Source organism: Lycium ferocissimum, chromosome 12 (assembly GCF_029784015.1).
Source record: "Lycium ferocissimum isolate CSIRO_LF1 chromosome 12, AGI_CSIRO_Lferr_CH_V1, whole genome shotgun sequence".
In the NCBI taxonomy this organism is placed as follows: domain Eukaryota; kingdom Viridiplantae; phylum Streptophyta; class Magnoliopsida; order Solanales; family Solanaceae; genus Lycium; species Lycium ferocissimum.
Window position 1 is genome coordinate 35925689 of NC_081353.1, and position 15937 is coordinate 35941625.

General features: G+C 35.6%; 1 protein-coding gene and 1 pseudogene across 1 annotated transcript; both read right to left on the reverse strand.

Moving 5' to 3' along the window:
• Positions 1–1383: 1383 nt before the first annotated feature.
• On the reverse strand, positions 1384–7140 carry LOC132039256 (uncharacterized; annotated as a pseudogene).
• Positions 7141–9571: 2431 nt separating this feature from the next.
• On the reverse strand, positions 9572–14505 carry LOC132038993 (ATP-citrate synthase beta chain protein 2). Its single transcript, XM_059429509.1, has 16 exons — positions 14350–14505; positions 14133–14235; positions 13564–13629; positions 13351–13474; positions 12971–13105; positions 12724–12784; positions 12553–12629; positions 12245–12400; positions 11890–12018; positions 11673–11805; positions 11440–11567; positions 11200–11305; positions 10810–10886; positions 10641–10711; positions 9976–10260; positions 9572–9885 (listed from the first exon to the last, which is right to left on the reverse strand). The coding sequence occupies exons 1-16, from the start codon at positions 14447–14449 to the stop codon at positions 9810–9812; spliced, it is 1827 nt and encodes a 608-aa protein (XP_059285492.1). The 5' UTR covers positions 14450–14505; the 3' UTR covers positions 9572–9809.
• Positions 14506–15937: the final 1432 nt, after the last annotated feature.

Sequence of the window (15937 nt, forward strand, 5' to 3'; positions counted from 1 at the left end):
TCAAAATAACAAGATAAAAGACGTGCTACAATTGCTCACAGATTTGGAGACAAATCGCAGTCTTAAAAGCTCCAGATTGAATCAGTCCGACAGTAGCTTGAAGTCATTGAACAGAATCATGCTAGGCTCATGTAGTCAGTGAACAACGAGTACGGACTCAGCCCCAACGAAAGGCAGCTGCTTTTTCTCTATCAGATTTCCTTGCAGTGACTGACAGCAACCTAACATTTTGCCTCTGAACTTAGAATCCGACAACACAAGCAGCTCGAGAGCTCTGACTGACCAAACTTTCATGTGACAGCCATAAAACCTTGAAGAGTTAACACAATGGATCTGCTAGCAATCTGACGATGAAATTCGAGCACAAACGCGCTATTTGTATTTACTGTTCCTTATGGATGCTATCTCCTGCAGCGTTACTTGATGTCTGGGCCTGAATAACGTACTGCCTCGGCAGATCGTTAAATTGCTCCACCAATTCTTGGAAAGACGGACGACACTTTGGCTCACTGAGTTGGACAAAACAGTAAAGTTGCATATCAGCTAAGTTCAAAAGATTGAGTAAATTAATGTGATTCAAAACAAATGGTTTTATTTCTCTTGCAACTTATAGACCTTTTAGAACACGGTCTAAAGATTCCTTTTGGGCGAACTGAAAATCTTATGAGAAAATGTTAGATCACAATCTAAAGTAGACGTTAGATGACAGTTTAATGTCTGTCAGTCTCAGGGGCTATATTTGCACAACTTCTAATATAGGACAAAATCTAAATGGTAGCCTAAATATGGGATATTTGTGCAAAACAGACATACTAAATATGGGATATTTGTGTAAAACAGACATACTTATTAGTCACCTATAAATGATTTGCACTGAACTCCAACATCCTTTTCCTAAACTATTCATCCTTAAACATATTATTAAAACCTTCAATATCCAAGACATCAAATATAAACTAATATCATGCAAGAGGTTACCTAGGTTACATGTTGTCCATTAATGTCTCCTTTATTTTCTCCCAGATTAGCAAAGACAATATTAATATGTTCCAATGTCATCTCAGCCTGGTTGGCTAAGGAAGACCCCTTTATAACTTCAGAAATTATTCGTTGTCAATGCAATACGCCTCAGAAATTTCCAAATAATAAAAAGAATATATCGTATTCTTAGCATATATCTTAGATTCCTCATAGTGCTATTTGCTTCAGCAAAACAAATTATGATGACAGAAAGAATTAAGATGTAAACCTGTGCCAACAGCTCCCAATAATAGAAGCCCACTGTGGATTAACGTCCTTTGGGATATCTAGCCGCTGATTCATGAATCCTACAGCGCCAATCACCTGCAACAAAAAGTTGTTCTTTATATACCACTATATTACGAAAAATAATCCAGTTTTATCTTTTACTTTTCTTTTGCGTGAAGAGTGGGGCGATTCTCACAACTTGAGCTAGACAGTATAATCTTATGGTATGTTGTCCAAGTGAGAATTCAGAAAGATGAAAATACCTGCATTGAGTTGAGGTTATCCCAAGGGATCTTTTCAGTGGCGAGTTCCCATAGTATAACTCCGAAACTGTATATATCAGACCTAAATGCACATCCAAAGAAGGATTGATATCATTAAAATATTCAGGAATCTGCATAATGCATATATTTCATAGTTGGCATACTTCTCATTTGCAGGTTCACTGCGAAGAACTTCGGGAGCCATCCATTGTGGCTGCAGGATAATCAACATAGAAAGAGATATAAGTCAAGTTCAAACAACACAGGTGAATTAAAATAGTTCATATTAATACAGTAAGGAAGACTTATGAGTTCGAGTTAATACCGTTCCTTTACCCGTCTTTGTTGCTAGATACGTTTCATATTTAAGACGTGACAGAGCAAAGTCCCCAACCTATTTATATTTTCATGGTGAGCATTCTTTTCCACATAGTAAAGCCTCTTTATTAATAGATGTTGAGAAGATAGGTAAGATAAACTGAAGCCAAACCTTAACAGTCCAGTTCTTGTCCACAAGAAGATTTGATGACTTTAAGTCACGATGAACTATAGGTGGGTTAAAATGATGAAGATAATTCATGGCACGAGCCTGAAAAAGCAGCAAAATGAAACATATTGTTAAGCTAAAAGAATAACCCTGGTTGCTCCAAATATTTCAATAATTATTTTAAAACTAAGAGAAAGAAATTTATGATCAGCAGCACGTTTAGGAAAAAGACTAAAACATAGGAACTTACTATGTCTAAAGCCATGCGGATTCGTCGTCTCCATTCTAATTTGAATGAATTCGTCCGTAATAGCAGAAACAAACTTCCCCTGCAATAATGGAAAAGGTGAAAAGGTTTATCAGTTACACATGAAAAATACGGATCTAGTCACAAGGAATAAGAGCAGACAAATTGCTACGGAGAAAGGGGAAAATAGAAACCGGTTATTCAGCATGAAGAAGGTAGAGAATTACCGTGGCAGGAACTCTGTAACAATGCAGAGGCGTTGAAGTGAAGTTATTGCACCCATAAAAAGAAGAATATTTGGATGTCGAAGTCGTTTCATAAGAGACACCTTCAAAAAATAAGCATAAGGCCGTCAGATATGCTTCTGGATCTAGCATAATGTTAGTAACCATATTTGAATTAGAGCAAAGAAGCATTAGGATTAAGTCTCCATGCACTAATCTCAGACACAAAAAGTCTTTCAAACATACTATGAATGAGTCGTTTCATTGAACTATTTTCATTGTAGAAGCATTAGGATTGCCTAATTTTGCTAGGCTATATTGTGATAGTCTTTAATGAACTGGGAAATGGTATTTTTGTTTTAGACATACTTAATTCTCATCATTTGCAAATTACTTTTTTCATTGTTCCTGCATTAACTGGGATTGATTACGATATAAAGTTCAAATTTTCTAGAAATCACAGTGACAGAGAGCATAAAAAGCTCGGCTTAGTGCTCAGTGAGTATCTTCCATCTTTGTCCTTCTCTTCAACAATTCAAAGCATATAATTTGTAGACAATAAATTGCTGGTGAGTTTTGACCTTGGTTCACTGCATTCAGGACCTCATGAAACTACAGCAATTTAATGTGATATCATATAGCTGAAAATTATATGGGAGAACAATATTCGACAAAAAAGAAAAAAAGGCATTTCATGATAAATTTATGAGAAACAGACTGACCTCCTGTTTGAAGGAATATATAACTTCATCAGAATATTCTTGCTTGGAAAATACTTTAACAGCGACATCCTGCATAACAAAGAAACTATTATGTTATAGAGGAGAAAGGAGAAAATGGTAACTTACAAATGTATATTCGAACAAATGATATGTTATACAATGACATCTAATCAACAATAGTATGTCTAGAAATACTTGACAAATAATTGCTTAGAACATTCTGTCTAAGGAAGTTTAATGAACGGAAGAGGTAAGAGCTCTTGGCATAAAAAAATATAAAAGAAGAGGCAAAGAACATACTGATTCATGCCACAGCCCATGGTAAACAGTTCCGCAAGAACCTAGAGAAACACAGACAAACGGAAAAGTGAGAATGCAGAAGTAAAAGCAAAGGCGACGATAAAAACTGTCAAATCCATAAGAATATCACATCCATAAAGCTGGTACAGATTATTCATAAAAAAAATTAACGTGTTAGCTTCGGAAATAAATATAAAAAGGTTTAAAGTGCAATTGACTACTAACTTCTGATTATTGTTCACAACAGAAGCATCTACAATGTCTGGAAATAGAAAATGAAAGTAAACTACATCTTTCCCAATTCAAAAAATTCTATGATCAAGTTTGGAATAACTGATAGGCTTGTTTTTTGACAATTTAACCTGTAAAAGGAATTTCACGTACCTTCTCCAATATTTTCTCCAATCCTACCACGAGATTTCATAATCCGGGCAGTCAGTATCCGCAGCCACCTTATTAACAGCACCACTGCTGGTGATTCCGCAGCTACTAACACTGCTTGTGCTGTTGACATTAAATGAAGAAGACCAGAATCCCGAAGCTTCATTGGTGGTTGGCCAGTTAGTATCAATAAGCTGGGTGTCTGGTTTTAACGCATTGTAACTATTACTTTGATTAAACTCATTTTCTTGGCCATTTTTTAGCCAAGGCCGTAAAAATGTGTAGTCCTTGCCTCCGAGGCATCTCGCTCGTTGCCTTTCCATGGACATGGTAAGCTCTTCTTCACCATCCGTTCCTCTGACTTCGAAGTGATAATCTTACAAATCCCTTGTTTTCCCTCACTCTCATCCCCAGAATCTCTTGAGTGTTTCCCCGGGGAATGCTCCTCTTTTGCAAGTTTAGAGAATAATCTAAAGGGAGAAAGGTGAACACCTCCCCTAGGCATACTCACTCTAATTGAATTTGCATCCTCCCTATGATCCAAGAGAGCAGCATCAGAAAATGCATGGGTAGAATAATGACTATCTTCACTTCCACCTTCACAAAGCACGGTGCTCTCTCCTGTCATTATTTTTGACTTGACCTTGTTGCTCATCTTTGAGGCCTATTATGAGATTTTGACATGTCAGCATATGCCACTTTCGCATACAGACAATAAAGAGAATCAAATGAAAGCGAAATAAAACCAGGCAACTATGCAGACGAAGACGGTACTAACCAAATTAGATACTTTGGAGGCAATGGCATTTTGCAGGGGCACCTGAGGATCGAATCTAAGTTTGGAGGAAGCAAGGGTTCTGGATCTAAATCTTGCATTAGCTTCCAACTGCTTCACTCCCATTAATGCAAGGTGTGTTTCTTGGAAAGGTTCCGCATCAGTCGATGTACAAATAACACCGACAAAAGTGCCATCATCGTCATAAAAGGGGGTAGTGGTAGCAGCGACTAGGAATTTATCCCCTTGCTTATTCTTAACTGGAAACTGTCCAGTCCAAATCTCACCCCTATTCGATTGGATTACAACGTTACTAGCATCAGCATAATCCTGAGCAACTGTTAAGAGCACAATGGGATTTTGTCCAAGAGCTTCTTCAGCAGAATAACCATATAGTTGTTCAGCAGTTCGATTCCTGTTCAACGATGGCTCAAATCACACTCCTATATTAATAACATTGAAAAAACGTGACAAACACCAATCATGATCTAACTAAAAAGTAAACTCTGTTAATTAAAGACACAAACTCAATCTCTTCCACCCACTTCTTTTCTCTCCCAAGTCTGAATGAGCAAAAGGAAAAATGAAAAAGGCAAAAGATAGGAAGTCGATCTCAATTACTCACCAGTAAATTATACGGCAGTTGACATCAAATATATGCACTGATTGTCCCATTGACTGTAATATATTGAAATAGTGTCTATCAGTAAACTTCACTGCTGCTAGACCTCCACCATTACTGCTGTCTCCCTCACCTTTACTACCACTCTAGAAAGAACTTGACCACCTTTTCCACACAGCCAAAGCACCGCCATCAAAGCGACCACTCCCCTTAAAACAAGGCGGTTATTGTGGGGAGATGGAATGAGAACTTTGTCTCTGTGATCTGTGATCATCGGAAATCATGAGCTTAAACATCTCCTGCTTCAATTGGGGATTCCCCGCCTCCAGTTCTTGGATCTTCCTTAGCAGCTCCTCAGCTGGTGGTGTTGGACCTTGTGCTGATGCTGTTGTACTCTCCATTTCAGTCCAGGATTCCAAGATTGATCAAACAAATAGGATGTATCTATGACTAATTTACTGAATCCCCACTACATATTTGTATCTATATAGCCATATACAAATAATTATCTGCAAAATTTGAAGATCATTTCTTGCTGAAATGAAGAAAATGGTCACGTTTTGAGTTCAAGAAACCACCTTTTTCTGCCCCTAACAGCTAACTTCCTCAACATTTCATTAGATAAATGACTGTCAAGGGTTAATGAAGCAATAGATCCAAGTACGTACATTGGCCATGTACTGGCGGTAATACGTAGCAACCATGAGGAGCCTTAAAATGTTGAACCGAAATAAGGGACTCATGCTAAATAACCTGAACAAGGCCAGCTTGCTATATGTGTTGCATAGACTCCTTTATGGCCAAGTTATTCAGTACCTTTGAAAAACAATATGTATATAAAAGGACTGACATCACTTGAAAAATATTATAAAATAAACGTCAATTTGAATAAAAGGTAAAATCTGAAAATCCTTTAGTGCCACACCTACCACTCCATATTTGCAAATCATCGCATAAGGTACTAACATAAATGGAAGTTCACAATCCTCCAAAACTATAAAACTGGAAACTTAAAGCTTGACAAATGCAAAAGTTTTCCAGAATTCTTGGAATAGATACGTATAGGATTCAGTGAAAGTGATGTCACATACCCCAAAAGCAGCTTCTAGCAAAACAGACCATGGAAAAGGTGAAAATGTCTTAACATCAGTTCCAATTTTGATGATCTCAGGACTCTTATGGTTCATTGGAAGGTCAAACCAATGACTAAAAAATTGGCCTTATCTGCAGCTATTGTACAACAAGCCTAGATATTTGAATTGTTTTCATTTAGGCAACATAATTAGTCTAATGTCACCTCAACTTCACTCTTTTTAGCCGACTAAAATTGCAATACACATTTCAATCTTACTTGTACTTATTCAAAGACCCTTACTCTCTGGAGTGCTTCTCCATAGTTTAAACTTTAGGTTTATTACACCCTCGCTGGATTCGTCAATTAGCACAATGTCATCACCAATCTTGTATTGTGTTGTTTAGCTCAACCAGAACACATGTAAGCAAGTGAGCGCTCAATGTCGATCCTTATAAAAGTCCACGATTATGAAAAACTCATTTGTATCTCTTACTATTGTTCGCATGCTAGTGATTACTTCCTCATACTTGTCTTTATGGCATTTATTTACATGAATACCTTTCTTATCCAACACCCACCAAAGGACCTAAACCAGATAAAGTGTATTAAAGAAGATTATCAACAAAGTCTTGACGGGAGATAATGAGATCAATGAGAGGTAAAGAAGCTATATCTGATTAATTGTTCAAATCGAACCACAAACAAAAACAATTTGGATCTACATACATTTGTGCATGATAGAAACTTTAGCTATATTGTGCCATGAAAAATATGAAGCTTAGAAAGCATGTGGTCCAAATGGTATTTAACTCAAACAGCATATTTGTGTTGAAAATTTCATATAAGTATATACACCTAATAAATTTAGAACCCAATTATTAGCACTTGACATTGTCGTTCTAAAATCCAGAACCCATAAAATTGAATCCTCTCCGCTTTTGAGTGGTCGAATACAAGACGAGTGGATACCAGATACCTTGATTTCAATTTATAAGAACAAAGGAGATATTTAAAGTTGTGTGAACTATAGTTTTTCTTTATAACCATGGTTCCGGGCAAGATTATGCACACCTTGACTAAGTACACGGAAGTACCTTCTGCCTCGCACCAAAGACAGGTACGGGGTAACTCTGTCCACCAAGACTTGAACAGACGGAAAAGTTGTGCAAACTGCAAAGTATAGTTGCATTAAAGAAATATCAATTTAAAATACGAAATAAATCTTACCCAAAACTCCGGACCTAAACTTGCTCTTATCCCCGCGTATGCCACTGACATAACTGGCAGTCCACAATAGTCCAAAACTTATGCTAAAACAAGAAACTTAAAAGGCTTGACTAGTGTCACAGTTCTCCATAATTCTTGGAATGAGGTCCAAATAGAATTCAGTAAAAATGATGTCAAAGTGACCCAAATGCACTTTCTAGCAAAATAGACACTTAAAAATGTGAAAAGGCTATTAAAAAAGTTCCAACTTCCTATTTTGATGAGTTCAAGTCTCTCATGGTTTAGAATCATTTGAGGATCAAATCAATGACTAGAAAATAAACAAATTGGCTTCATCTGCACCTATTGTACAACCAAAGGGTCCAATTTGACCTCTCTGGAATTTCTTTATAAGCCACCATCAATTTGCTCCAACTTTTAGTATTTATCATTGCATCTACCAGCAGATTGTTTGAGACCATTAGTCACTCTGTTCCAATTTATCTGTTACAGTTGAAATTTCAACATTCAAACTTCTAAATTTTGACGTAAATGAATATAGGATCCTTAAGTTTTTTAAATTAAAATTTATATATTTAAACACTACTAAAAAATATTATAGATCATAATAATTAATAATTTAAAATATTTAAAAGACATAAAAAAATTTAAACTTTCGAAATTCAACATAAACTCTTATGGTGGCATAAATTGGGACGGAGTGCAGTTAAAAAAGATCATACAGTTGAAAAGATTGAATTTTTTAAGTGGGTTGTTAGCCTACATTTTGTTTTTTTATTTAGTCATGTTTTTTGAATTCATGTTAGCCTACATTTTCTATAGTGATGGAAATGTGACGTTTCACTTATCACTCTCTCTCTCTCTCTGAATCTGAAACTTTTTTTTTAGTGTCAATTGTAAAAATTCTAGTGAACCAGTCTCCAAAATTCTTCATTTAGTTTCCGCCGTTTTAACATCTGCTTGTGGGCATTAGATGTCGATTTAAAATCATTTTGCTCAATTATTAAGATTTTACTCCTCCTTTTAGTTGTACTCACTTTTTACTTTTGTCATTTCAACTTTTTCATTTGTTTAAAAAATAATAAATGGAGTACATAATTTACCAATGTACCCATATTAATTGATTCATATTTTTATTGGATTTGAAAAATGATTTGAAGTGAGTAATTAATACTATGGGTAAAACAGAAAAAAATAAATTGTCTTCTCTTGATATGCTAAAGTTGACAAGTAAAAGTGAAAATTTATTTTTAGAATTCTGAACAAGTAAAAGTGAACGAGGGAGTAACTTATTTACACTAGTATTCTAAAAATATGTTACACTATGGTAGTAGTTTTAACCATAACCCTATTATTTTTGGCAAATGAAGGTCACAAACATCAAGAAGATTTGGTAGAATGCGGAGATGCGCTCAATGAAATGGAACAATTTTAAGTAGTTTACTTAGTACTTTATGATGTACCAAAAAAAAAAAAAAACTAACTGGCCATATCAAATTATTTGCCTTATTTTAAAGTTACAAACTCATGCTTAAGATAAACAAGTTTATTTTCAAGTTACAAACTCATGCTTAAGATAAACAAGTTACCCATAATTAGGGGTGAAACCACCCTCATCCGACGGGAGTTAATTGACACCACTTTTACCGGAAAATTATTCTGTATAGATAGGTCAGAAAAGAATTTTATATATATGTTGAATGCTCTTCATTTCTTCATGTGTTTATTACTTTGTATTTTTACTTCTCTTAATGAAAACTCTAGCTTCGATACTGCAAGTAATTAGCTTTTAAAGGGATGACAGTGTGCAAGATTCTTCTCATTGTCAGTGTGTATAAGTAACATTGTAATTAGTATTTATGTGTCTTGTCTAAAAATCTGTTAAAATCTTAATTAACCTTCGAGTTTAGCATGCAGATCTTTTGTAACAAATTTTGTGCAGTAAGAACACAACACAATGACTTAATCCGAAAAATGCACCTCAGAATGAATGAACAAGATGTGTTATTTCTTTCATATATTGGAAATGAAGAAAACTCTTCCTGTGAAACAAAAAGAGTTGTCTCTTATAACAACTTACAAAAAATGCTCAACAAGCACTTAGGAATACAAATACTAGTCTAAAACATGAAGAATGATCACAACAAATGGCTTATGGCTTTAAAAAACACTTTGAGATAAAATGCTGGATAGGGAGAGCAGGCAAATTTTTGCTTGTTGTTGCTATTGAGAGTGTCTTCACTTAGTGTAGAGAACGTCTTCCCATGGGTGACGGTATAGAGGCTGCTTCAATCTCTTCTGGTCAAACGTGTGCCTGAAATTCAAAAAAGGTATGTTACAATCGTTTAACACGACTAAATTTCAGTTTAACGTAGACAAATAGTCAACAGAAGTGTCAACTTACCCGATAAGACCAATAGAACGTGCCAGCACGAACAGACCATTCAGGTAACCGATCTCTACTATTTCATCAATTTCCGGCTTGGTGAACATTCCACTTCCAGCAAGGAGATCCAAGAAGAGGGAACCAATGGCGCCATCAACGTTGAGAACTAGGTTGTTTGCCTTTGAGAGCGTGTAGGTTTCAACCTGAACCGCGTATTCCATGTACTTAACGGAAGGGAAGTTTTCCCTCGCGTAAAGTTGCAGTAGTTCCACTCTCTTATCTCTGTTGTCGCCTCTCTTGATCCTGTCACACAAGAAGAATATGCAATGCGTGAGATAAATTCAAAGACAGGTAGATCCAGTTTTGAAGTTTAAGATCCAGTTTTGAAGTTTAAGGGTTCCTATGGTGGCTTCAAGTTAATAAAACAATAGTAACCCGGTTCATAATCAAACATTCATACATATTTAGTGGATTTTTTATATTTATATATACAGAAAGCTACTGGGTTCACGTGAACCAGCAACCGACCCTCTACATCCGCCCTTATTCAAAGAGACACGAGTTTCGAGCATGAAATGCTACAGCTTCACAATTACCATTTTATGGAACAAGTCTAAGATATTAATGGTTACGTCTACTAAATAATACACTTAATTTCAAAAATGAGTTATAAGAAACACTACCTGTGGCCAATTCCTGGCACTCTAATGCCCTTCTTCTTCATACTTTCGACAAATTCATATGGTGTAAGACCCTACAAACAAAGCATTGCAAAAGTTTATTCATCCAGACAATCGAGGGAGTAGCGGAAAAGTTTCTACTCTACTAGTAGCGTAGATTGTAAGGGCTTACCCTGTCATAAGCATCCTTAAAGTATCGGGCAGCATCATCAACAGCACCACCAAATCGTGGGCCAATAGTCAACAACCCTGTTGCAGAACCAAACATTATTCCAATTGAATGATAAACCCATAAAGTAAGATGTAACTACATTAAGAATAGGGAAAATTACACATTTGGCCACTCACCAAAACTAATTACAACCGCTAGCCATATTTACAAAAAACATACACTAGTTATGAATAAAATATGTATATTTTATGTATATATACATACATATATCGTTATTGTATACATACATATATTATGTATATACACATTAATATACAAAACAAATGTACATTTACCGGCTATTATTTTGGTGAGCGGCTATATAGTGTAAAAATCTAAATTATGACATACCAGAAACAAGACACGACACTAGGTCTTTTCCAGCCCGGGCAGTTACAATGGAGTTGTGAGCACCAGAGACACAGGGACCATGGTCAGCACACAACAGAATGCAAATCTGCCAAGTCAAACCAACCGCAAAGAAAATGGATGTTTAGAGACAAACAACGTGGGGCATAGCATGAAGCCCAATAAAAGCAAATTTTATAACTTAATCAAAGAACAATAACAATGCAATCACAACTAACTTACCTCAATAAAACGTGTACAATAACGAGGGAGGCTGCGTTTGAACCACAACAGAGAGATGACATCACCAACACCTAATCCTTGCTCCACGATAGATGACATGGGTACACCACCATAGCATGGCTCTTCACCTATATATAAGAAATGGAAGACAAAATCAGCATTGGCTCCGACTTATTTAGCCACCACAAAAGCAAAATAACCAATGATAATATGTAGTCAAATTCAGTTCATACCTCTATCATCAGATATGGTGGAAATAATATGGGTTGGGGCCCGAACTTTCCCACTCTTAATTGCTGTGCTGAGATCTTCAGGAATTTGTGGAGGCGTTATTTCCTTTACGGGAGTTGTTTTGCCATCCAAGACCTATCAGACAACCAAGTAATCCTATTTAAACAGATACCAAGAAGAACATGTAATATTGACCGTACTTAATATCAAGAGACTCACCAGCTTTTCAAATGCTTCTTTGATTGCTCCTTCGAAAGCTTCATATGAAGTGGGGACCATGGCTCCAGCATCTCTAAGTGCGTGATTCTTAGCTTGTGCAGACTCCATTTCACCACCGCTCTTTGCACCCTATTAAGAGAGTCTCAAGCAAAGTTAGATTTGAGGCAGAAAACTGCTTTCACCAAATCAGCTGTCAGTACTTTTTTTTTTTTTTTTTTTTTTTTTTTTTGAGAATGAAATCAGCTCTCAATACTAAAAGAGAAATTTTTCTGCATTTTACAAGAAACGAGGGAATAAAAAGAAATAGCTTTTTTTTTAAAATGGTAAAAGTGATTCAAAAAAAGAAATAGCTCACCGCATGTCCAAATTGTACTTCCGATTTGAAGAGGGTAGCACAAGTTCCACTGACCCAGGCAACGACAGGCTTGTTGATTTTCCCCTGCTTCAGGGCTTCAACTAAGGAATATTCATCTTGTCCACCAAGTTCCCCAAGTACAACAATCATTTTGACCTAAAATTTACCAAAGCATAAGAAAAAAAAAAAGATCAAATTGTGCAAAATGACAAAACATATAGTTGATCATGCCCCATTAAGCTTTCAAGTCTCATGAGAATAGTGAAATAAAAGGATTTCTTGCACTGATTTCACTGCTAATCAATTACCTGTGGAATATTGTTGAAGCGCAAAACATGATCAGATAGGGTAGAGCCAGGAAAGACATCCCCACCAATTGCAATTCCTGCAGAGACCAAATATTCACTCATTATTTTTCTAAATATGAATAAATATAAAAATGTTCTAAAAACAAAAATTCAGGATTTAGAATTCCCAACCTTCATAAACTCCATCAGTCACACGGCCAATTGTGTTGTATAATTCATTAGACATACCACCCTATAAATTAAGATAAAAGTCAGTATACATGAAACCGCAAAATGTCATCATGCTATTTTGTAACTACGGAAAAAGTAGATGAGTTAAGGCAAAAAGATGAAAGACTTGAGGTCTTGGGTTCGATTCCCGGTGACTTCAATTTTTCAGTTTCCAGAAAAAGATGAAAGACTTGCTAGAATTACTCACAGATTTGGAGACAAAGCCCACAGATCCAGGTCTGTAAAGCTTGCACTGAATAATGTTATCAATTGTTCCAGCAGTGTCACCAATCTTAAAAGCTCCAGCTTGAATTCCTCCAACAGTAGCTGGACCAATAACCACCTGACACAAAAGTGCAAATACTATAAGCCATAAAGTTTGATAACTTCTAAATATGAAACTTATATTTAAGATTAGTTATTGATGCGAGGAGAAAATAACCATGATACGTGAGATTTAGTAATGATTAAAATAGCACTTGGTGAATTGATGTTCATTCTCCCTTGAGTATGCATGTAACCGAAAAAAGAAAAAAAGAAATGTACTAATGCTGAAGAACACGACGGTAATGATGTGGATCAGTATACCTTATTATTTGCCTTTGCAAAACCAATAAGCTGCTTGGTGTCTGACTCAGGAACACCTTCAGCAATAATAGCCACAACTCTGATGGTTGGCTGTTTTAGTGCGGACATGGAGGAAGCAGCAGCACTGGAATTAAGGAAAACATCAGATATAAGAGCAATTCTTTTGAAATTTAAACCAAAAAAAAAAAAGGGAGGATGTATAATAGTACCAACCTTCTGAAAGAGGCAAAGTTTATGAAAACATCGGCTGTGGGATGAGCAGCACAGGCAGCTTCAATGCTGTAGAATGGGTAACAATTGCAAATAAGAATCAAAATTAGTAAGACTCCACAACCAAGGTCTGTAAAGAAGGCAAAGTTCATTCATATATGCTATAGTATGATAAATAGCTTAGAATTAAGACTATCCATTTATCTCTAGTAGTTCAAATCGAGAAACTAAAGCGACAAGTCTGTTGACATGTGTGCTTACATTGCACAGATTTCAAATGATATAAAGTGGAATCAAAAGTTAGAAAGTCATATGATCTCATATGATATTTGGAAAACTCAATTGCGCAAAATTGGATTAACGAGTTTAGACCTATTAACATTGAATTTGTACCAAAAGATTAAATACGACAACCAAATGGGAGAGGACCACATTGAAAATGACTACCAAATGAGGCCCTTTCGAATATCAGAACGAGAAAAGAAAAGAAAAAAAGAGTGGTGTGGAAATATAACCGATAAAAGAAAACAAATATAGAGAAACAAAACAAGCAAGGGATGAATTTAACGTACGTAGAATGTACTGGGATTGCAATTTCCTCCTGACCAAAGAAGAGTTTCTGGAATCCTTCAGAACCAGGATTGATAATTCCAGCAACAGAAGGTGTTTCTCTCCCTATAAATTTGAAAACAAATAATTAAAATGTGAATGAAATCCTTGTAACAACAAATGTTACATGCAGATCTATTTGCTAGAATCATGATTGAAGAGTAGAAATGTAATACATACCGCAAAGGAAATCAAAGTCGAGCATCCGTTGGATAGGAAGCTGCTTGTAGTTGTAGAACAAAGCTTGTGTCGTTTTGGAGAAAAGTTGTCCGGTAGCCATTCTGCTGATTTAACCAAGATCTGTACAACAGTTACAATATCAGCACAAGCATCAAAGGTTATTCTCCTGAATAGATATTTTCTCTTTCATAGGAGAGACAGCTTAGGAATTTCAGACAACCGCAAAGACAATATCTCAACAGGTGGATATGGATCTGAAACTGAAACACTAAATTTTACAGGATTTGACTGGCAATGTGTATTCATGTACGATTAACAAATGGTATTTTCAGACAGAGGCGGATGCTATGTAGTTCTAACTGTTTCAACTGAATCCGGTACTTTTACACTAAACATAAGTATCTATGTGTGAAAAATCGCTAAAATTTCGGCGAATATGAAGTTTTGAACCAATGATTGCAAAAGTGCAAGGAATTCAATGATGAGAAACATTAATATTGAATCCATCAAATTTAAATCCGGGATCTGCTTTCGTTGGAGCATATCTTTCTCATCCAAGGAACATCCAAGTTATCCACCCAAAATCACCATTTCTAAACGCATACAAACACCAGGAGAAATATATAAAATTGACCTTTAACAAAAGAGAACAAACCGAGAACAGGCTATATTGCTCCAGATTCAATTAAACCAATGAATAACCAACACATAAGAAAGTGAAACTGAATTTGGTAAAGAGGAATATTGATTGAATTGGGAAACGCTAACAAGCAATGAGAAGGGTGAGTACAAATGATGATTCCAAAACAAATCATACACTAAAAACTCGTAAAAAGATCAGATCTTTAACATGTAAACCAAATCAAAGAATTGACCTTCAGTATCCCAAAAAGACTACAACTTTAAATGGCCATTAAAGCAGATCTTTCTTAGATAAAATATTTACACAACAAACCAAAGCATGTCACCTCGGAAACATCGAAAAACAGACCAAACAAAAGAAAGATTCGACAAACTCCAGTATTTTTACACTAACAGACAGAAACCCAAATCGCCAATCCAACAGTAAAATCACAAAAATGCAGATCCCAAAACAAACAAAGTAGTACTCAGAAATGAACCAAAAACCAACAGAAATGTCCAGAATCGAGAATTCGACAGTTAAATGACAAAAACCCAGATCCCATACTCAACAAAAAAACAGCAATGATTCAAAAAGATAATCTTTTTTAGGAAACAAAATACTACTAGATTTCAAAAATGTGCCCAGAATCAAGAATTCAATAGTAAAATGACAAAACCCACCTCCCATACTCGATAAAGAACAGCAAGGATTCAAAAAATAGAAAAAAAAATTTAGGAAACAAAATACTATAGTAATCTAAAAAATGTACCTTCTAACAGGAACCCAAAATCAAGAATTCAACAATAAAACAACAGAACCCCAGATCCCAACTCCAATTAAAAACCCAAATTAAACAATTAAAAGACAAAAAACTAGATCAGAGACTCAAAAAAAAAAAAAAAGAACAGCAAGAATCCAAAGAGATGGGAACTTTTTAGGAAACAAAATGCTAGTAGTTTTCAA

Excerpts from the sequence above, each read along its gene's own strand:
- LOC132038993 (XM_059429509.1), bottom strand. The coding sequence starts at position 14,449 with ATGGCTACCGGACAACTTTTCTCCAAAACGACACAAGCTTTGTTCTAC. Across the intron at positions 13,630-14,132 it reads GCAATCCCAGTACATTCTAC|CATTGAAGCTGCCTGTGCTG; the intron begins GTACGTTAAATT and ends CCCATTCTACAG. Across the intron at positions 11,806-11,889 it reads AAGAAGCATTTGAAAAGCTG|GTCTTGGATGGCAAAACAAC; the intron begins GTGAGTCTCTTG and ends GTTGTCTGATAG.